Consider the following 22,956-nt stretch of genomic DNA (forward strand, 5'->3'; position numbering starts at 1 on the left):
CCCGGAAGTACCTTGAGCGATTCCTCCGGGAGATTCTTGAAAATTGAAAATGCACGGGGCCCAAATTCCAGCCGAAAATTTTCCCGAGGTGTGCGGCTACCTTTATCAGGAGATGTAGCGAGGAAAAAAATAAGCGAATCCTGGAGAATTTTTATTACATGCTTCTGAGTGTTCTCCGGAAAAAAAAACTTTTGCGGAAATCGATGAATTTACGGAAATACGGAATTCTTGTGCACGGGATTATTGAATATAATTAAATAGGGAACTGTTCCTATCTCCATCTCACTGAACATATATTCATCTCACGGGAAACAAAGAAATGCAGCACCAATTTCGTTGCCTCTTTTTGTCAACATGCGTGCTCACTGCTGAGAAAAATCACAAAAATAATAAACAATCCAAATTCCTTTCCATTGCTTTGGTTTTGATGATATGAATATCGGAGCCATGAGATGAATTCCAGGAGCAGTTTCCCTGTTTATATCCACCCAAAAGCAAATTCCACTATCCGCAAAAATCAGTTCACGCACTTAAATATATTTATTTATCATGATCTGATTAGTCAACGCCAACACGCACTGGATGTCCTGGATCATATGTTTCGAATCAAAACAAACACGATGCTACGCACACCAACATATCCAATGACAGATGGAACTGAAAATGTTTTTTTATTCAGGGTTCGGGTTGGCACTGACACAGGTTTAAAAACGAATTCGACATTAATGATAAGTTGATCCATAATTGGTTAGTTAATAAAATATAAGAGAATGATTCAATGCTGCGTTAAAAACTGTGACACGGACGAGAATGTTGTCAACTGCACTTCTGTTTTCTTTGTCAGGTATGTTGTGAGTAACTTTCAATCGAATTAGTTTAAATAGTTAGTAACAAAAACAAATTGTATTATTTTTTAGCTTTCCATCCGATATGACTTTCCGTATCGAATGGATGAACATTCTTACCGCCAACGATGCTTTACTAAATGATACGGAAGTAACTATCAACACTAGAATCTGCAGTTGCCACTTCGCGGACAATGCATTCGGGAAGCATCCCATCCACGGCTACCGCTTCCTGCTTCCAACAGCGATTCCCTCTATATTTCCGCTTCCAGTTGCGTCAGGTCCTATACTGCCGGGTTCCTTGGATAATCCTGATCCAGATGCTTTGCTGCATAGTTTTGCCAGTACAAATGATTTGGTGGATGATGAAAGCAATTTGGCTGCGACCTCTGGATTAGGGATCTTTCCGAATGATGACGGGTCGGATGTTGCTGGATTCGATCCTGTGCCGACCGATGTTTTGCTGGGTACTGCGGAGATCGTTAAGGCGAATAAACCACCGAAAGAAATTGGGATTCAGTACGCCGATGGAAAGTATTATTTCCTTCAGTCGGAAGATGAATCCGAAGATGATCTAATCGAGCAAAGCAGCACTCTAGGAGGTGAATCGGTGAAGCTACCGTTGCTGCAAAATGAAACTCATGAAGAAGATGATAATTCATCGCAAGACGCGGAAGGGGAAGCTGATGATGCGCCTTTTGAAAATCAGTTCGAAATGGTCTTGTCGGGTGATTTCGATCTCAAGCAAGAAGTGGAAGAGATGCAACAAGACGAGGAGGACTGTGATGCACTGTTTGTGGAGGAAGCACCGACGGAAGTGGGGACAGATAGTTTGATCGAGGAGGCTAGTATGACAAATGCATCGGAAGTTGTGGAAGCCATTAGTCCGGAGTGCATATTGGACGAGCCGTTGGTTGGCGATACCAGTCCTGAAGTATTGGAAGCAGAAGACGACGAGTCGATTATTGAGAACGACATCGTAACGACGTACGGGCCGATCGAAATGCTGGATGAATCAGTTGCGACAAGTAGAAAGGATAAAAGGGTTGACGTGAGTGTTGCAATAGCAATGCGAAACTTTTTGTTACTTTCTGTTAAAGTTACCCAGCTTTGCTCACTAATTATGCATTACTATTTGTTGTGTGCAGATTTTTTTTAATAATGACTGAATTCATGGTGATACTTAATTCTTTCAGAAACATTTTTGCACCTACTGTAACAAAGGTTTTCAATACGAGAGTGCTCTCAAGAAACATCTGCTGGTTCATACTGGATTGAAACCTCATGTTTGTTCAGATTGCGGTAAAAGGTAATATGCAGACAATGGAAATTGATCATGACAGTCTTATTCTTAATTTATTTCTTTTCACAGTTTCTCTCAAAAAATCAATCTATCGGTACATCGGCGGATGCATACCGGAGAGGTAGCTGTTAAAAAGTACAGTTGTTCCGTGTGTAATAAGAAATGCATCCGATTGAGTGAGTTGAAGACGCATATGAAATCCCATTGGAAGAAACTGCCTCATGTTTGCACACTGTGTACGGAACGCTTTGCGGATATTACGAATTATTATGATCACCTGAAATCCGAGCACAAGACCGAAATAACCACCCAGGAAAGCATCGACATGATAGCGCAGAACGAAAATGCCGAACTGATTGTGCAAGGCGACGATGAAACGCTAACGGATGAAGATGGAATGTTCCGCTGCACGGTGTGCCTCAAACCGTTCAAAACCGAAAAGCTGCTAAAAAAGCATAAACGGAAACTGCATCCCAAGGTGTTCGTCTGCGCTAGCTGCCCGAAGCAGTTTCTGTACAAAAGTTTGCTGGACAAACATGCACGTGTGCATACGCAGGAGAAACCATTCAAGTGTTCGCATTGCGACATGTCTTTCTCGCAAAAGGTAAGTCATCTCCTATTTGCCTTTCTTCGTACATGGGCTAATTCTGCGATGAAGTAACGTGTGGGGAGTCAGCTCACCTTGCTTGAGCGATTCATTGAGTCGAATGCAGTGCGAAGAGTCGCTAACGGTTTTTTTTTGTTGACTTTTTAGCTACGACTACAACAGTCGTGATGATTTGAGTAATCGACTAAAAACAATTTTTACACATTCTAAATGGAATATTTGGAACTGCATACTTCGTAAACTTCATTTGGTATAAAGCAGCGGTTCTCAACCTTTTTCTTGAGAGGTACCCCTTCGAACTTTTGCATTAATTGAGGTACCCCCTCTCGAAAGTAAATATAGGCTTCCAATCCTCTTGAAAACAATAATTTCGAGCCTTTTGAAGGGAAGCTCCTTTCAGCTTTTGAATGCATTTAAAGTAGGTTTCCGCGCTTCTAAATTAAAGGCTTCTGAGCCTCTTGTAGATTAAAATGAGGCTTTCTTTGCATCTTGAAATGACTCTCTTGATAGTATGCTTCCAAGCTCCTAATGAGCTTAAAATGAGGCTTTCTTTGCATCTTGAAATGACTCTCTTGATAGTATGCTTCCAAGCTTCCTCTTGAAAGGAACTTTCGAATCTCTTGAAAGGAGGCCTCCGAGCTTCTTGAAAGGAGGCTTCCGAGCCTCTTGAAAGGTGGCAACCTAACCACTTGAAAGGAGGCCTTCGAGCTGCTTGGAAAAAAGGATTCCGAGAAGCGTATAAGGATGCTTCTAATCCTCTAGCAAAGAAGCAAACGTGTTGTTTGATCTGTTGTTCCACAGGCCTTCATACATTGTTCTGATTGTGGAAGGGAGGATTCAATTGGAATTTATTGATCGCATTGCATATTATGTACAATATAAATTTTTTAATAAAAAATACACAATTATGAAAACTCTATCAATAAGATTTGATCGGAATTGTAATACGTCCGCCATTACGCATTTTTGTCCGAGGTACCCCCTAGGGCCAGCGATGGTACCCCCAGGGGTACATGTACCCCAGGTTGAGAACCGCTGGTATAAAGTGTGAATTTCATCATGAAACACTGAAACACTGAATTAGCACCCGTCTCTCGAATACACTGAGTGCTTGAAAGTCCTCGATCATGGGCATGAAATCACGGACATAAAACTTGATGTCCAGTTGATGTAACGCTCTCTGTGTGTACCTATACATCGTTTTTTTTCGCTCTCTAATCAGGGTGGCCACTCACCCGGGAATCCGGGAAAACCGGGAAAAACCCGGGAATTTGTTGAAGTCGCAGGCATTTTTTTTCAATTTTTAAAAATTTATTATCCAAAAGTACCTAGGGTAACGGTACCAATAGTGGAGGTATTAGTAGATCCACCAAAGAAAATATTTTTTTTAAATTGATAATTATGGGAAAATCACAGCTTTAATATCTTAGTCAATAGATAAACTAATAAATTTGCTAACAAAAATGAGATAGATGTCATTTAACATCAACAATTACCAAGCAATATTTGCTTGCACCACTATGGGTACACTGTTCCTTTAGTGGCGGTAAAAATTAATTTTGGTTCCCATAGTGGTGCTATCTATTGGTTTCTTATGAGACTCGCCACTATTGGTACAGTTGCACCACTATAGGTGCAAGGGAGTCGATTTTGTTAAGGAAAATCATTGTTTTTAATAGTTTTTCAAGCGAAATCTTAAGATAAGTTGCATTCAATAGGATATTTAAAGCACGACGCATCAACTGAAACCATCGTAATGTGTATAAATATGATAAATCTCATTAAATCCCCAATACCTCCAATATTGGTGCTACCTCCACTAAGGGTAAGGTTACCCTATATGTTAATTTTATTATATAGCTGATCTGATTATAACTTTAAAACACTTGAATTCTTGAATTCGAGGCTGTATATTTGAAATGAATTATGAGAATTTCTCGAAAAAAGCATCTACAAACCAGGACAGATTTGCGATTTGGGCGTAACTTATTTTGTAAACAAACCTTGGAAGGCAAACAATGTTGTCCTACATTTCGTGCAAAAAGTTCTGCTCTTTGTTTTTGCACCATCTAAACGATTATATATTCTTAATTCATTCAGTGCAACAGAGTGCAACTAATAGAGGGATATTTGAATATTAAAAAAGTCATACCAATCTGTCAAATAGAAGCACGCCAGAGCCGCAAAAGCGCTGGAGTATTTTCACTCTAAAGCGAGCATTTTCTGAGAAATTAACGATATGTATCCGACAGAATAAGCTTTTCTCTATCAGAAATGGGAAGTATAGTTTCAGGGGAAACGTTTGCATTCTACAGAATCGAATCGCAAATCAGTCCCGAAACAATGCTTTGATTAAGTAAATATTGATTTGATTAAATGTTTAGTAGTATAATTTAGAATTTCATTTCATTAGAATTTCTTTAATTATGTACTTTCTTATAAGTTTTCACCAACATTTAGCTTCTTTGGAATTTGGTAATGACTTATTGACTTCAATCGCTATTAAAAGTTTTATTACTTTTTTTTTCAAATTCCTGCTTATTTTAAAGTGTATGTTCAAAAAAGTCTTACGAGCTTTAAATAGTTTTCTTTAATTTTATCAGCAAACCTTACTGCTTTTGCAATAAATATTCTGATAAAATTGCGAAAATTCCAGACCGCTTCCATATTTTTAGGAACTTTTAAGAAGTCTATTAATTTTTGGAATTCCTTGGGAGTCTCCTGCATTTACGCAGATTTCCAGGTACCAATAAAGTCTTAGCTTGCCTTTTACTACAAAAGACTGTTAGATCGAACAGGCTGTTGGTGGTGTAAGACGTGGTTAGACTTTCAATGCGAGGAAGTAGAGAAAACATAAGGTCTGAGGGAAGCTCTCTCGCGGTAGAGCGCTATTTTCGTACTAAAATGTCTATAAGTGCCCAAACACAATGTGAACGGCAATCCGGCAGAACGGAACTGCGGCAGAGCGGAATTGTTCTAAAACTGCCGTTGCCGCTCTGCCGTTGCCGCTTTGCCGCTAACCAACCCACAATGTGAACGGTTCGAAGGCGATACTGACAGTTCAAAATAGCCACAAACAGTTTATTTTCGTAACATTATTGTCATTATTTTCACTCTTATTAGTATAATAAAAGGAGGGCATCGCATCATGACTCTCTGTTTCTTCGAAAATATATACATTCGTAACCAGATTTTTAGGCAAAAATATATTTGTTTACAAATCATCTTAAAAAGTACCTCAGGCATTCTCATTCGTTGATCTTGATTGGGACGTTTGACGTTTACCGCTTAGCTGTTCCGCCAAGTTCCAAATTTCTGAGATTTAGTACAATGTCACTTTTGCCGCAGCGCCGTCATTGTGGGCTGCACCATATAGTTCCATGTGTTGGAAATTTGCCGTTACCGTTCTGCCGCATTGCCGTTCACATTGTGTTTGGGCACTAACTCGGAATTGGGAACGAATTTCGCTTATCCCAACTGATGAAGCGGTAGAAAGTCCGTCAACTTTGTATCTAGCGTGACACAAGAAAAAAGCGTATTCCTATTTGTGAACACGAGGAAACCAAATATTATATATTATATATTGAAATCAAATATAGGAATAAGATCAGATAAACAGTTGAAAATAAATAAGACAAATAAAACAAATAAACAAATAAGCAAAATAAAACAAATAAGACAAATAAAGCAAATAAGACAAATAGACAAATTCTTACGGACGTCCCTCCAGGTATTCCTGCAGAAGTTCCTGCAGAAGTTCCTCCAGAAGTTCCTCCGGGAATTCCTACGGAAATTCCTACCGGAAATCTTCTGGAAGTTCCTCCGGGAATTCCTCCCGAAGTTCCTCCGGGAATTCCTACAGAAGTTTCTCCAGGAATTCCTCCTGAAGTTTTTTTCAGAAATTCCTCCGTAAGTTCCTCCAGGAATTCCTCCTGAAGTTCCTCCAGGAATTCCTCCGGAAATTCCTCCAGGAATTCCTCCGGAAGTTCCTCCAGGAATACCTCCGGAAGTTCCTCCAGGAATACCTCCGGAAGTTCCTCCAGGAATTCCTCCGGAAGTTCCTCCAGGAATTCCTCCGGAAGTTCCTCCAGGAATTCCTCCGGAAGTTCCCCCGGGAATTCCTCCGGAAGTTCCCCCGGGAATTCCTCCGGAAGTTCCCCCGGGAATTCCTCCGGAAGTTCCCCGGAAATTCCTCCGGAAGTTCCGCTGGCAATTCCTCTGGAATTATCTCGGGAATTCCTGCGGAAATTCTTCCGGGAATTCCTTCAAAATTTTCTTTAAAAACTTCCAGAGGAAAAGTTCTAGAGGAATTTCAGGAGGAACTTCCAGAGGAATTCTCGGAGGAACTTCCGGAGGAATTTCTGGAGGAACTTCCCGAGTAATTTCTGGAGGAACTTCCGAATGAATTTCCGGAGGAACTTCCGAAGAAATTCCCGGAGAAACTTCCGAAGGAATTTCAGGAGAAACTTCCGAAGGAATTCCTGGAGGAACTTCCAAAGAAATTCCTGGAGGAACTTCCAAAAGTATTCCTGGTGGAACTTCCGAAGGAATTCCTGGAGGAACTTCCGAAGGAATTTCTGGAGGAACTTCCGAAGAAATTCCCGGAGGAACTTCCGAAGGAATTCCTTGAGGTAATTTCTGGAGGAACTTCCGAAGGAATTCCTGGAGGTAATTTCTGGAGGAACTTCCGAAAGAATTCATGGAGGAACTTCCGAAGGAGGAACTTCCGGAAGTTCCGCTGGCAATTCCTCTGGAAGTATCCCTGGGAATTCCTGCGGAAATTCTTCCGGGAATTCCTTCAAAATTTTCTTTAAAAACTTCCAGAGGAAAAGTTCTAGAGGAATTTCAGGAGGAACTTCCAGAGGAATTCTCGGAGGAACTTCCGGAGGAATTTCTGGAGGAACTTCCCGAGTAATTTCTGGAGGAACTTCCGAATGAATTTCCGGAGGAACTTCCGAAGAAATTCCCGGAGAAACTTTCGAAGGAATTCCTGGAGGAACTTTCGAAGGAATTTCTGGAGGAACTTCCGAAGAAATTCCCGGAGGAACTTCCGAAGGAATTCCTGGAGGTAATTTCTGGAGGAACTTCCGAAGGAATTCCTGGAGGTAATTTCTGGAGGAACTTCCGAAAGAATTCATGGAGGAACTTCCGAAGGAGGAACTTCCGAACGAATTCCTGGAGGAACTTCCGAAGGAATTCTTGGAGAAACTTACTTTATTTTCCTTCTTAGTCTTATCTATCTTATTTGTCTTATTTGGCTTTTTTTGTTTTATTTGTCTTATTTGTCTTATTTGTCTTGCTTACACCAGCACCACTGTTATCACCCAAATCCTTTTCAAAGCTTGTGTGGAAACTTTGTACAGAAATCCTCTCACGATATTTTCTTATGTTGTTCTAGAAACGGCTCATGTTTTCATTTCACAAAACCAGCTGGTGTTTGTTTATTTTGATTTCCTCATTGCGTGATTGGTCGGCGCTGCTGCTGTTCTCTCGCCGAACCACTGCGTGAGTGATAAATTTCTTCCCCATTGTTGCCAATTCCTTTTGTTCTCCGTTTACGGCAAATTCTCAAGCAATTGTAAACTGCATAATGATGAAATAATTCTGGCGACACTGACAGCATCATTCTGGCGCGCTGAATTGGGCAATTTTCTCTCTCAGAGAGTGCTACCACGTGCTTTTTTAACGGAAAACCCTTCCCTCAGACCTTAAACATATGAACATTCTTTAGGTAATTGCAATTACCATTCTTGCAATTTACATAGTACCCAGGGCTGTCAGATGATTTTTTCGTAAATCTGTATTGGCATGCGTAAAAAATCTGTATTGTCTGTATTTGGGGAAAATAGATTTTTTTATAAATCATGCAATAAAGCGATTCATATTGTAATGTGATGTACTTAGATAACATTTTCAATGAGTTCTTCAAAACCAGTTAAACTAAATTGGAGATCTCAGAAATCCGTTGAAATCTATTAAGGGGGCTCTTTGCAATTATGTAGAAGCATCACATCACTTAAATGTTCTCAGTTGTTATGATTCACATTAAAAGTTCAATCTTTTCCGAAATTCATGTTGTTTTTTGAATGCCGCATCTCATCTCAATTATTATTCGATTTTGAAAAATTTATCATGAACAAGTATGTTGTTCAGGTATTTTGGCTAGCTTCTTCAATATTCTACCGAAATTCGGAAACAATGATTTTTGTCAATGTCTAAATAAAGATTACTAAATTCGATTATTCAACAATTGCTTTATTTTGTTATTTTTTATGCATGCCCAATCAACAGATGCTCATGACACAGGTAGTAATAAATATCTTTTATATTCCATAGATATGAATTAAACCTGTCTATTTACTTCTACCAATTACGTAAAATTATGAATGCAGAACATATCACAATGGCAAAACAATTTTAAGTTTGACTGTGAAACATCTTAATTTACTTAACTTACTTACTTACTTAGGCTCAAATATTCGAAACTTCTTCAAAACATATTTGGTGTTATTTTTGAGGCCCAATCAATTTCACTAGAAATAACAGTACTTCATCTGAAACTCAACTGAGTTTGTCAAATACACAACTCAACTTATAATATAATAATATTATTATAGTTTCAAGTATGGTTTATGTGTGACAGTGTAATTGTACTGGGTTTGAACTATGGAATGGCAATATCCAAAAGATTTGAAAGCATCGAAGAAGGCTCTATATGGAGCACACCGGAGAGCCACCAAAATGTGATTCAAAGAAATCGTGGCGATTTGCCGTCAGTTAAATACCTATGGTGAATCATGGCAGACAGTATATATGATAGTTTTCCACCAAACTTGCTTGCCTATTCTCACAATAAGCTCTACAGTTTAAACTTTAGGGTTTTTATTTAGAATTTTTAAATATTTAATTAGATCTTGTACGTGATTTTTATAGAGACGATAACATTTAAAATAACAAAAAACCTGTACGAATCTGTACTCTATTTGAAAAATCTGTATAAAATCTGTAATCTGTATCATGTCTGTATTGACGTTTAAAAATCTGTAAAATACAGATAAATCTGTATATATGGCAGCCCTGAGTACCTACTGTCAAACCTAAATGATGACACCGTTGGAATAAACTAAAGACACTATAAACAAAGATAGGAAATGTTCCAATTGGAATTCCAAATTTACTGTCAGTGTCATTCCAATCGAGCAAGAGACCTGTCATTCCAAAAAATCGCGCGTAACATTTGGTGAGGGCCATTCTAAAGACATGTTTTAATTATTATTTTATTATTTTTTGATGATTTTGGGCTAATCGACCTCAACAAATGGTTGAAAATAAACTTTACTTGTTTGTAGTGAATTCACAACCCGATTTGGGTTGGTGAACGCGATACAAATTCAATATTTTTAAATCATGAAAATTTTATAGACCAATTTGAAAAGTTTATTCAGCATCAGCAGTGTTGCGCATTCGGGGTTGCCGGTTGATTTGTTTGTCCAGGGATCAGATTTCGCGTCTTTGTTTATAGTGTCTTTAGAATAAACAATGATTTTTCAAAGAAATCCCCCCAATCACCCCATGTTTTACCTGTTTCTCCCTCCCTCCCTCCTTTCCTTTCTCGTTTTCCCCACAATTGACTTTTTGGATGGTTCGTTTTCAGGAAATATTTAATAACAATTTATCAATAATTAATAAATAACATTATTTAGTTGAAGCCATATTTAACAGTTGCGCCAATTTGCACAGCTGGCCGAGCAGCTGGCGAAGGTGGAAGATTATTCATGCTTTATCGATGCGAAATTCTGATGCGTCCTCAATTTTGATGGAAAATTGTATGTAACAGGAATGCGTGAAAGTCCATATCCTTTTATCACAAGGCACGCCAACTTGGAAAGTCACTCGGGAAGCCATATCCAATCCAATGAATCGCCTGCTTTGAGCGTGCTTACAGCGGCACACTAGGAGTTAACTTTATGAAATCAGTATGGCGAAAGGCATCTAAGGTTCGATTTCTCAAAATAAAGCACTTTAATCGAAAAAATATTTGGTAGGCGTAGTAGCAGACACCATCCCTCATAACCGATACCAAATAGCTTTTCATGAAAAGTTCCTAATTTTGAGAAAACCCGCGTTAGATGTCTTTCGCCATACAAATTTCTGGCGGCTAACTCATGCTGGCTATTTGCGCATATACGATAGCGCCTGGATGTGGTAGCGGCGGGTAGAAAATCAGCCACTGCCAATAATTCATAATGGTCGATCGGGTAAAGAATCTGCTACCTGAAAGCAAAATAGGTGGAAAATTGTGATGGTGAATCGACTAAGCTGATTGTATATAAAATACCAATAAATGTATTGTTTCGATAACTTACCTCTGCTGTCGGCTTAATTGCGATGGTAGCGAGCACGTTGTAGATAAAGGTAACAAAAAGTCTAGCTCGGATGGCCACGGAAAAGAACAAACAAATTGCTGCAACTGATCCTGGCTGATGGCACACTTCTTTGATCGGATTGCATCAAACAACAGACAACCGAGCAGTCAACAACAGAAATTCCGAACAGTTACTGTCACTTGCAAAACAAATATTTTTTTTTGAGTGGTTTGACAGTTGTACAATTTTTGTATTGAAAAGAACAACTTTTAAATGAACACACTAAATCGTGAAAAGTCACTTTTTAAATAAATATATCGTTTTCGAGCATAAAAATTTTACTTTCATTTTTAATAAAATTGAGCACTTTTTAATACAAAAGGACAAAATAATTGATAGAATAATGTTTGTTTTTTCTGTGTACGAAATCACAACAACCATAGTTTGACACTTGTGTTGACCACTACCTCAGCATTAACACCACTAGCTTTTCCTCTATCTCTACCTGCCACCATGAACTTTGTCTTGGTAGAGTTAATGGTTAAGCCCTGAGACGAGACCTGCAAAGACGGCTTTCTTTTTCCTTGTTTTGACACTTGTTCTTCTTTTCATCACAGTTGATCATCAATTCTCAACTGTTTCCTTGAGTGTTTCACCTAAATCCCGGGTAGAATCTTCTGAGCACAATAAACGTGTTTGCAATTTACGAATTTGTAAACTTATTTTTATAAAGATTTTCCTATCGGAAATAAAACATGTATTTATAACTGTTCAATAATAATCTGTCCGGCTATTGTAGAATTCTTTTCAAAGTGAAAAAGTACTCGTAAAATAAAATCATTCGGAATACTTTTCGAGGGATACCAATACTTTCACACAAAAAGGTGCTGGTTGCATCTGACAATTCGTGACAGCGCTTGCTGGTTGCAGATGAAGTTACATTTTTTCCTCTTTGCAAGTCCCGTCCCAGGTTAAGCCTATCCTCGCCGTCTCCCTCTTCAGTGGAACAAAAGCCTCCACTACCGCTCTGCGATCGATTCCAATAAGGTCGATGTCGTCCGCAAAGCCCAGGAGCATATGTGACCGTGTGATGATAGTGCCGTTCCTCTGCACGCCAGATCTCCTAATAGCGCCTTCGAGTGCAATGTTGAACAATAAATTCAAAAGTGCATCACCCTGCTTCAATCCGTCTAAGGTCACAAACGAGGTTGACACTTCGTCTGCAATCCAAATACTTGATTTCGAGCCATCCAGCGTTGCACGTATCAGTCTAATCAGTTTCGCCGGAAAACCATGTTCTGACATTATCTGCCATTATCGAATATGGAGAAAAGACGCTGGTATGAGCCGCTCCTAACATGGAGAACAGACGCTCGGTCAGATTTGCACCAGACGCTCGATCAGATTTACAAACCCCCTTCCCTGCCAGCATACGACCATAGTTCCTACCGGGGTTGGTTACCCGATCTTTCCTAAGGTTGCTCGTATCCGGCCAGCGCCACGAGGAGGTAGTGATAGGAGTTGCTGAGTAATATACTAAGGTACGCTTTACCCAGCATTTGCCGTGCCACTTCACTTCTCTCATCCAACGTGAATAATTATGTGACAGAATAAGACATAGCTGCATTGGTTATGGGATCGCTCGGAGTTACGTTTAACAAAAACGGATGTCTGCAGCATTAAGCAATTCTACTTCGCCAGATGAAATCAAATACCACGAAATCATCGATCGACGTAGGAATACATGGTGTCCGTGTGGTGAATACCTTAGAATGTTAACAAACGTTATTTTTGTTCTCAGTTGTTTTTAGTTGATTGTCAATTTTAATTGTTTGTTGATTGCCATTTAATGCTGTTTACAATTGTGTTGTTATTTTATATTTTGTTTAATACTGTTTCCTTTAGTTTAAGTTTAGATCATTGAGACAGAAATGCCTGTTGATGATATACTACGATATGATATATAAATAAATAAATAAATAAACAAACCGCGTGCTGCTATGGCTGCCTATAACCATGGAGCACCTGAACGACTTAGGATTTTTGGATGACGTTGCACTACTAGCTCAACGGGCAGCGTGATGGAGTCTTGAGCCTTAACAAAAATCAGACAAAATACGAACTGCACACTAATCTTCAAATTGGTGAAATTTGCAATTTAAGGAAAGCTCTTTATGGTTCATAATTGGAATTAAAGGCAAAGGAAAAAATCATATATGTATAATAATGACAATCTCGCCGCAGCTAAGTATTCGTCTTAAACTATCCCCAACCTACCCAAACTCCTGAGGCAATGATATACTAAGAATATATCGCGCAGAACTTAAAACCCACACGAGTGAAGTTGTTATGTATCGTGCAAGAAGTATATTCCAAATTGACATCGGTGACTTGGGCTATAGTCCCCTTTTACATAAAAAAATTAAATTAAAAAGTTTTAAAAAATCTGCAAAAGTATTGCTATGATTATTCACTACTCAGTGAACAATAAGGTTTCTTCATCGTAGGTCAACCTGGAGGTACATTTAGGCAAGAAGCACAATGTCCATGTGAGGAGCGCTCAACCAAAATTGTTCATCTGTGAGTACTGTACCAAGTCCTTCGATCGGCCATCGACGTTACAAATCCACGTTCGAACGCATACCAAGGAACGCCCGTTCTGCTGTAGAGACTGTCCGAAATCGTTCACATCCAACAGTGCTTTGGCAACGCACATTAAAGCGAACCATCGGGGAGAGTCACGTGAGATTTCGTTCCATTTGATCGTTGAGTCGAACAGTAATTAATGACTAATGCCTTTTTTAGTTTTACTACACCGACATTCTGCAGCAAACGATAGTGTGATACTCGAGGAACAAAGCGCTACATCCGAAATCACGGAGGAGGATGATGATGATGATGATGTTAAATTTGTTCAATATTCGATACAGTTTGTCGATAATGGTGAAAAAGAACAAACATAGATTTATGTAAATTTTACTTTATTAAGAAAATATATAATATATATAACAACAAAGTTCTGAAAAAATCAATTTTCTCTATACTTACTCGATACTTGATGGGCTATAGCTCTTCGATGAACCTACCGAATGGAGTATCCTTCTCCACTACAGATGGGCGAACGCTCACGAGCCGTTCATTTGAACCGGTTCGTAAGAAAAAGCGTTCATACCATGCCTCTCTAAAATTGATCAGCCGCTTTATTTTGACATTTACTGTTTGTTTGTTCAGGAGATTTGCTGGACAGGACAGAAAGTGTGGAAAAGCGGGCATCGGGCGGCTACCTTCTACCAAAGCTGTGGCACCACCAACGAGCTGGGAACCGGCTTCATAGTGCTGGGTAAGATGCGCCAACACGTGATTGGGTGGCAGCCAATCAACGCAAGGATGTGCAAGCTGAGGATTAAAGGTCGTTTCTTCAACTATAGCATCATCAACGTGCACTGTCCACACGAAGGGAGACCCGACGACGAGAAAGAAGCGTTCTACGCACAGCTGGAGCAGACATACGATGGATGCCCACTGCGGGACGTCAAAATCGTCATCGGTGACATGAACGCGCAGGTAGGAATGGAGGAAATGTATAGACCGGTCATCGGACCGGATAGATCATCTAACTAACACCGACTAACACCAATTGCAAGATAGTTCGTGGGGCACTGGGGCAGTACCAGGCGGGATTTATGGGTGAACGCTCTACCACAGACCAGGTGTTCGCCATACGTCAGGTATTGCAGAAATGCCGCGAATACAACGTGCTCACACATCATCTATTTATCGAATTCAAAGCCGCATATGATACAATCGATCGGGACCAGCTATGGCAGCTAATGCACGAAAACGGATTTCCGGATAAACTGATACGATTGATCAAGGCGACGATGGATCGGGTGATGGGCGTAGTTCGAGTTTCAGGGGCATTCTCGAGTTCCTTCGAAACGCGTGGAGGGTTACGGCAAGGCGATGGTCTCTCGTGTCTGCTATTCAACATCGTTTTGGAGGGAGTAATACGAAGGGCAGAGATTGACACGAGTCGAGTGGTACGATTTTCACGAAGTCCGTCCAGTTATTTGGTTTCGCCGACGACATTGATATCATGGCACGTAACTTTGAGAGGAGGGAGGAAGCCTACATCAGACTGAAAAGCGAAGCTAAACGGATTGGACTAGTCATCAACACGTTGAAGACGAAGTACATGATAGGAAGAGGCTCAAGGAAGGGCAATGTAAGCCACCCACCACGAGTTTCTATCGGTGGTGAAGAAATCGAGGTGGTTGAAGAATTCGTGTACTTGGGCTCACTGGTGACCGCCGATAACGATACCAGCAGAGAAATTCGGAGGCGCATAGTGGCTGGAAATCGTACGTACTTTGGACTCCGTAAGACGCTCCGATCGAATAGAGTTCGCCGCCGTACCAAACTGACTATCTACAAAACGCTTATTAGACCGGTAGTTCTCTACGGACACGAGACCTGGACGATGCTCGTGGAGGACCAACGCGCACTGGGAGTTTTTGAAAAAAGAGTGTTGCGGGGTGGGGTGCAGATGGTTCTGGTTCTCGACAACGATCCGACGGGAACAAGAAGGCGAGGTGCACAGCGGGCAAGGTGGATCGATCAGGTGGAGGACGATTTGCGGACCCTCCGCAGACTGCATGGTTGACGAAGTGTAGCCATGGACAGAGCTGAATGGAGGAGACTTTTATGTGCAGCACAGGCCACTCCGGCCTTAGTCTGATAATAAATAAAAATAAAACGTCCATATTTCATGGCCGTATAAATCCACCGAAAGAATCAGAGTAGTATACAGTGCGAATTTTGTCTTCGGGTGCAGACTACGGGACTTAAGCTGGCTACGAAATCCGTAATAAGCCCTACTAGCAGCTGCAATACGCTTTTTCACCTCGCGGTTAACATAATTATCGCACGTCACTAATGTTCCAAGATACACATTTTTTTTCTACCACTTCAAATTTTTCATTTCATGCTTAGAATGTTTGTTCTAAAGCTCTAGTAGCTGAAAAGTAAAACATTTAGAATTGATGATGCGACCCATTGAAATGTTCAGCGCGAAATAACCAAACAAACGTGGCTCCCACTAATTGTCGAAGTAGATAAATACGAAAAAACAGCTGATTTGATCTGTCTCATAAAATGCCTTATTTAGATTAAATTGTGTTTTCGGACTATGTTTGGGTGTACAACAAGTCCTAATACAATTTTATTATTTCGCTTCAGTGCTTTGTTCGCTAAGTCCTTTCTAATACCAAATTACTTCAACTTATCCTTAAAACTTGTGATAATTTTAGATTTCTGTCCCTTTTTTCTTAGTTGAGGATCTGTACGCTTTGTAAGTACATAGTATTATTTCGGCGGGAGATATGGGTTTGACATCAGAACTTGAAGATTCACTTGCGTACTCTTGCCCCAGCCATTCCTGCGTATTTTCACCCCACAGCCCCAGAATTTATTCAGGTAATGGTTTTGACTTCTTGGAAAACTAACTGTGTGGCATTGGACAGGCCTATAGACTAACGCAAAATGAACTCCCCCAAGAAATTATGACGTTTGAGCGGGTCGCATAATGAACGCAACATGAACTTTTGTTCGAGACCGACCCGCTCAAATGTCAAAATCCTTCGGGTGAGTGAATTTAATGAACTCCTGCACAGGTCTATTATCATAAACAGGCATAGCAAGAATGTGTCAAATGACAGATCCTCACCTGTCATAAGACGAGATCCTGTTTGTCATCGTTAGTATACACATTCGCAGTCAGTCGATCCCATCTTTCTCGCGAGTGCAGGTAGTGCAAACATGATGGGTGATTAATATGCGCGATGTTAAATTGCACATTTGGCGATCCTGCCAGGAGTGTAAAACATATTTCGCATGAAATCACCCATCATGTTTATAGAAGTGAGTGAAAGAAAACAATTTCGGACGTAGCCGAAAAAGTTAAAGCAGCGGAGATTTTTGCACCAGTAAGAAGAGTGACGATAAATATATCTTTGTGAAAGAGAGGGATTCTACTTTTAGGGTGTTGTCCGCGAACCCAACACTGTTTTTTCCCAATGGTTTTTACAGTTTTGTTTGCTCGCTTTTATTTGGGGGATAAAATCATCCCCCAGTGTCAAATTACCTCAACACTGATTTCTTTTGCGAAAGTGTGTGCGCAAATTTTGAATGTTACAGGACAAAATGATGCAAAACGCCCCCACCACTGAATAATGCTACATGATACAATTAAAACAATTTTGCACCTAATATCATGTTAAAAACTTAACTAATTTGCCTAATTAATCAGAACGTAACTCACAGATGGCACTGTTTACACATTTGCACGTTTTGCATCATTTTCACCATCAGAATTGTATACGTTGTATTCGCATATTGGTGACTCAGATAAGACCCCAACAAACATTGGAAGAGGCTAGAAAACTAGCTAGTTCAGCCTAAATTGTTTGTTAGGATGTGACATGGATGGCGTAGCTTGTCATCCCTATGGAGTTGTCCGTATGTTTCGCCTTCAAAGCACTTCGAAGCTTTGAAGCTTTGTGACGATTATGTTTTAGTTTTTCGTGAACACTCTTTATTACATGCCAAAAAGAGTTATTTCTGCGGGACGATCTCACTATCTTAGTTTGTTCTGGTCGGCTGATGGGTAATGATGCACAAGTTTATTGAATGAAGTAGGTTTGTATCGTTTTTGTTGGAACGCAAACAGATATGCTTGTTTGCCAAAGTCTCTTTCAATTTATTAAGAGAAGTAGTTTCTTAGATCAGATCTCGCTAATTTGATTCGATTAGTAATGGATTAACCAAGTGTGTGATTGGCGATAGACTTAAAGTAGTTTTATTTTCAAAACAAGTTCATTTTGAAAACTAAATGTTATAATGTTTAGGAGCTTTTTTTTTATTACAATTGATTTAATTATCAAAACCACGTATTCGTACTGTTCTTTGAATATAAGTGCAATGGATTGGAATGTGTGACAGAAATTTTCTACTTTGTTGATAGCTAGTGTCGGCTACAAGGTTGGCTAAGTTTCGAATGATCGGGGTACTCTTTGAATGTTTTTCAACAATCTTTTGGGAAAAATTAAGGTGCAATTTTGGATGGAACTTGCGAAGAGAAAATGTAACGTCATCTGCATTCAGCCAAACGCTACCACCGCGAACTATCAGATGCATCTATCATCTCGAATAAAATATTTTGAATTACCTTTGATTATCGAAGACATCTCCCCTTTGAGGAGTGTTCCAACATAGCCGTGATTCCTGTTATTATATAGTTATGAATGTGTTTTATCCCCATATGGAATATACACACTTAGAATATTTTACAGTGTACGGTAATTTTTTACCGAATTTTCAACAGCTGAACGTTCGGTAAATAAAAAGATTACTGATCGTTCGGTAGTTTTAGTTTTTGATGATCTGTCAAAAAAGTACCGTACAGTTCGGTAATTCGAAAAACAAAATTACCGTACGTTTCGGTTGTTTTTTCGCTTTGAATGGGAAAAATGAAACTGATGCTTTTAGTTGTTATCAAATAAAATACGCAGTTTAAACGCATGACTTCTTTATTTAATTGTCTTTTTTCAGTAATATTGGATTTAGAGAAAATCAGGTTTAGCTTTTGTATTCGGAGCATCTGGTGTACAAGCATTACTTAGCTACCAACGATGATCGTAAATCAAATTCAAATGAATATTCCGAAAATTTACTTTGGAGAAATCTAGAAGAAGCCTAAATTTCCCAGTTAATTGTTTCCAATGGAGGAAGCTGAAACAAAATTATTGCGGTGAAATACAAATTACTTAATTATGAACGTTTTTCCTTTCAACATTTTAGTTTTTCCATGTTGAATCCAGAATCCAATGAAAAATTATTATTACAACTCTGCAAAAGCCGCTAGCTTCATAAAAAATTGATTAAACAATAATGAATATGACAGTTTGACAGTTCAACGATTTACCGGAGTACTGTAAAACATAATTTGTTTTGCAGTTTGTTCGGTATTTATTTTACAATGTACGGCGATTATTCGATTTTGCAGAACGAACTGTAAATTTAACTACCGAAGTCTGTCAAATCATTATGGAAATACAGTTTGTTCGGTAAAATTTTACTGAAATCCGGTAAATTTAATCTTGTTTACCGAACGTACTGTAATTTTTCATGTTTACCGAAGCTTTTCGTCAAAACAATTACCGAACAGCGAAATCTATTTTAAGTGTGTAAATTACCCCTTTCACGAATTGGAAACACTTATATCGTTATGAAAAGTCGGTCAACTGTGATAAGAAGAAGAATAAAAGACAAACCATGAAAAAGGAGAATCGTTTTCGCATGCGTTGTCTCGGCGAGCGATAGAGTTTAATAAGAAGAGTTTGATTGTTGTAGCTGTAGACGAATCACAGTTCTGCGTGGTGAATGTTCGCATTCAAGTGTTTCTTCCTCTGCGTTGGTGGGACGCCCGCAAGAAGAATAGTGTTATTGTGGATCGTAATGATCACAATTCTGCGTGGTGGGACGCCCGCATTCAAGTGTTTCTTCCTCTGCGGTGGTGGGACGCCCGCAAGAAGAACGGTGTTATTGTGGATCGGAATGATCACAATTCTGCGTGGTAGGACGCCCGCATTCAAGTGTTTCTTCCTCTGCGTTGGTGGAACGCCCGCAAGAAGAACGGTGTTATTGTGGATCGGAATGATCACAATTCTGCGTGGTGGGACGCCCGCATTCTAGTGTTTCTTCCTCTGCGTTGGTGGAACGCCCGCAAGAAGAACGGTGTTATTGTGGATCCTAATGATCACAATTCTGCGTGGTGGGACGCCCGCATTCAAGTGTTTCTTCCTCTGCGTTGGTGGGACGCCCACCACGTGGGACGAATGATACACAATGTGTCGTAGGTGTTATTTTTTTTTCCATGCAGAAGAAAAGGGTGACAGCATTTTAATTTTTTTTTGAGAAGAGGGGAGATGTGTGGCATTGGACAGGCCTATTATCATAAACAGGCATAGCAAGCATGTGTCAAATGACAGATCCTGTTTGTCATCGTGAGTATACACATTCGCAGTCAGTCGATCCCATCTTTCTCGCGAGTGCAGGTAGTGCAAACATGATGGGTGATTAATATGCGCGATGTTGAATTGCACACTAACCGGATTGGTGTTCTGCACAATAAATTACTCTATACAATAGGTTATCGAAATGGTATAATGTTCACCTGATTGAACGTATAAATGGTAGTGAAGTACTAGTTGCGGAAACACAATTATTTTTAGCAAAATGACCAAAAAGTTATCTAACTCTATATCTCCCTTGTTGTTTATTCAAATCGTTCACAATTACACATGATAATAGTTGGCCAGAATACCTGTCATAATAAGGCAGTGCTGCTAGCTTATCTTTTTTTATTACTTCAAAAAATCGAAAACGTACTCTTACCCCACGCGCACTCTTTCCCCACTCTAATATACACTTGATTTCGATCCGACGTTAATACACGAATCAGCCGTATCAGTTTCCCCGGAAAACCATGTTCTAGCCTAATATCTTGGCTGTGCATATGCACAGCATATTTTTCGAAATGAACAAATTGATATGAAATTTGCGAAAAATAATTCACGTGTCTTGGAGGAACTCGAACCCTCAACCTCCTACTCTCTAGATAGACGTGATAACCCCTACACAACAAGACCACTTAAAGGTCACGTTAGCGGAAAAGCCATCAGAATCCGAGTACCAACCTTCACCGCGGTTAGCTCTTTTTTTGCAAATTGAATAGCTTTCGGTTGAGATTTCGAGTCCCTCCAAGACACGTGAATTCTTTTTCGCAAATTTCATATCAATTTGTCCATTTCGAAACATGTGCTGTGCATATGCACTAGAGTTTATATTTCCCGGCCATTTTTGTTGTCCCGGGTTTCGGGATGAAAATTCTTGTATATCCCGGAAAATCCCGGGAATTTTCGATGTTTTTAAGGCCCAAATTACCGTAATCCAGTCATTGACAAGAACACAGCCACGTGCTTGTACCACCCCCAGGAAAAAATCCGCCCACTGAGGAGAAAATGCATTCCCCACCTGAATCGAGGAAGCACTCTTGTTTTAAAACTACATCAACATATAGTGGTGACTTCAATACATCCGTGGGATGCTTTATTTGGATGAATTTCGTAATATTATTTGAAAAAACTGCCTTTTGCAGAAAATATTGCAAAGTTGAAAAAATATTTTTCCAGGAGGGGAAACCGTCGATTTACTCTCTCGCTCTCTTATACTTTGCAGATACTCGAAAATCATCGTTCAGTGTTGCGTGTTGATTTGTTCTATATGTTATGCTTGTTTTCTCGAATATGTACGTAAACATCAAGCAATAATCTATGAAAATGATGTTTTACATGCTATATATTGACACTAAATATTAGATGTGAGCTAGAACTGTAAAAACGCAAGCAACGCAGGTTATTTATTTTTTCATAATTCAAGTGTTGATAATGTAATGTAATGCTAAAATAATAATGTAATGCTAAAACGGCATCACTTTTCATGTACACAGAGAGAAGACCGATCATATGGTCATGTAAACAATCCATTGAATCTGGACGAACATTTGAGAAGGTAGTCAACTGCATCATAATTTTACATTCATGTAAAATGCATGTAGGAAATTGTGTAATTAGGAGAGGGATGCACAACAAATCAATCTCAGATGCATGTTTGAGGTTGTTTATGCGTATCACTATAATCTGTGCGCTGTACAGGTATTGAAAAGGACGTTAATATTTTGTGGAAATATATAGAGTTTGATACCTTTTGAAATGTTTGTGTACTTTGTACAAAATTAGATCTGAGCGAATGAGTAGGCTCTCCGCAAAAAAAAAAGAAGCGAACAGCAAGAAAAAGAAGTCGATTTGATGGGGAGCGGGCCATTTGGCATAAAGTCATTTGGCATAACGCCATTTGGCATAAGGTCATTTGGCATAAAGGCCATTTGGCATAACGGTCATTTGGCATAACGGACATTTGGCATAACTGTAACCAACGTCAAAAGTGAGGGTCTTTTGGCATAACGGACATTTGGCATAATTTTTCTTTGCGTTCGCTAAATGGTGACTAAGTGGTGCGGGAAATACTCCGGAATAGTAAATATAACACCCGTCGATAACAATATTAAAAAGACATTGTCCTCTCGTGGAAAAAATGCATTTGCAATGCAATGCAAAAGTAGGCGCATGTCCGGATTAGAGCAGTGGTGGATATAATCCCCTCTTTAAAAGAAGGTGTGTTGCCGGATTATGGCAATGAAGGATGTGATCCCTTCTTTAAAAGTAGGTGCTTGCCCGGATTATGGCAATGGAGGATATGATCTCTTCTTCAAAACAAGGCGCTTGCCCGGATTAAGGTCATGGTGGATGCGATCCCTTCTTTAAAGGTAGGCGCTTGCATGGATTAAGGCAATGGATGATGTGATCCCTTCTTTAAAAGTAGGCACTTGTCCGGATTATGACAATTGTGGATGTGATGCCTTCTTTAAAAGAAGACGTTTGCTCGGATTGAGGCAATGGTGGAAGTGATCCCTTCTTTAAAAGAAGGCGCATGCCCGGATTAAGGCCATGGTGGATGCGAACCCTTCTTTAAAAGTAGGCGCTTGCATGGACTATGGTAATGGAGGATGTGATCCCTTCTTTAAAAGTAGGCACTTTCCGGGATTATGACAATGGTGGATGTGATTCCTTCTTTAAAAGAAGGCGCTTGCTCGGATTGAGGCAATGGTGGAAGTGATCCCTTCTTTAAAAGTAGGCGCTTGCCCGGATTATGACAATG

The 22,956-nt window shown here is 39.7% G+C and overlaps 1 protein-coding gene and 1 long non-coding RNA gene across 3 annotated transcripts; one reads left to right on the forward strand and one right to left on the reverse strand.

Annotated features, from left to right (window-relative positions):
• The first annotated feature begins 685 nt into the window (after positions 1–685).
• On the forward strand, positions 686–14,137 carry LOC134215561 (zinc finger protein 236-like). 2 transcript variants are annotated; one of them, XM_062694723.1, is made up of 6 exons: positions 686–844; positions 918–1,896; positions 2,042–2,154; positions 2,218–2,752; positions 13,629–13,863; positions 13,927–14,137. In XM_062694723.1, the coding sequence occupies exons 1-6, from the start codon at positions 771–773 to the stop codon at positions 14,082–14,084; spliced, it is 2,094 nt and encodes a 697-aa protein (XP_062550707.1). In that variant the 5' UTR covers positions 686–770; the 3' UTR covers positions 14,085–14,137. The 2 variants fall into 2 exon arrangements, with proteins under 2 accessions (XP_062550707.1, XP_062550708.1); XM_062694724.1 differs by having other exon boundaries at positions 723–851.
• LOC134215560 (uncharacterized) lies at positions 10,399–11,644 on the reverse strand. The gene is made up of 2 exons (XR_009980219.1): positions 11,122–11,644; positions 10,399–11,029 (listed from the first exon to the last, which is right to left on the reverse strand). It is a non-coding gene; the product is annotated as an uncharacterized LOC134215560 (long non-coding RNA).
• Positions 14,138–22,956: the final 8,819 nt, after the last annotated feature.

This window comes from Armigeres subalbatus, chromosome 2, assembly GCF_024139115.2.
Source record: "Armigeres subalbatus isolate Guangzhou_Male chromosome 2, GZ_Asu_2, whole genome shotgun sequence".
NCBI lineage: Eukaryota > Metazoa > Arthropoda > Insecta > Diptera > Culicidae > Armigeres > Armigeres subalbatus.

What these genes read in the sequence shown, in the direction of transcription:
- LOC134215561 (XM_062694723.1), top strand. Translation starts at nt 771, where the DNA reads ATGATTCAATGCTGCGTTAAAAACTGTGACACGGACGAGAATGTTGTC. An exon ending in GAAAGGATAAAAGGGTTGAC is followed by an intron (nt 1,897 to 2,041) that starts GTGAGTGTTGCA and finishes TAATTCTTTCAG; the next exon opens with AAACATTTTTGCACCTACTG. An exon ending in GAACCATCGGGGAGAGTCAC is followed by an intron (nt 13,864 to 13,926) that starts GTGAGATTTCGT and finishes TGCCTTTTTTAG; the next exon opens with TTTTACTACACCGACATTCT.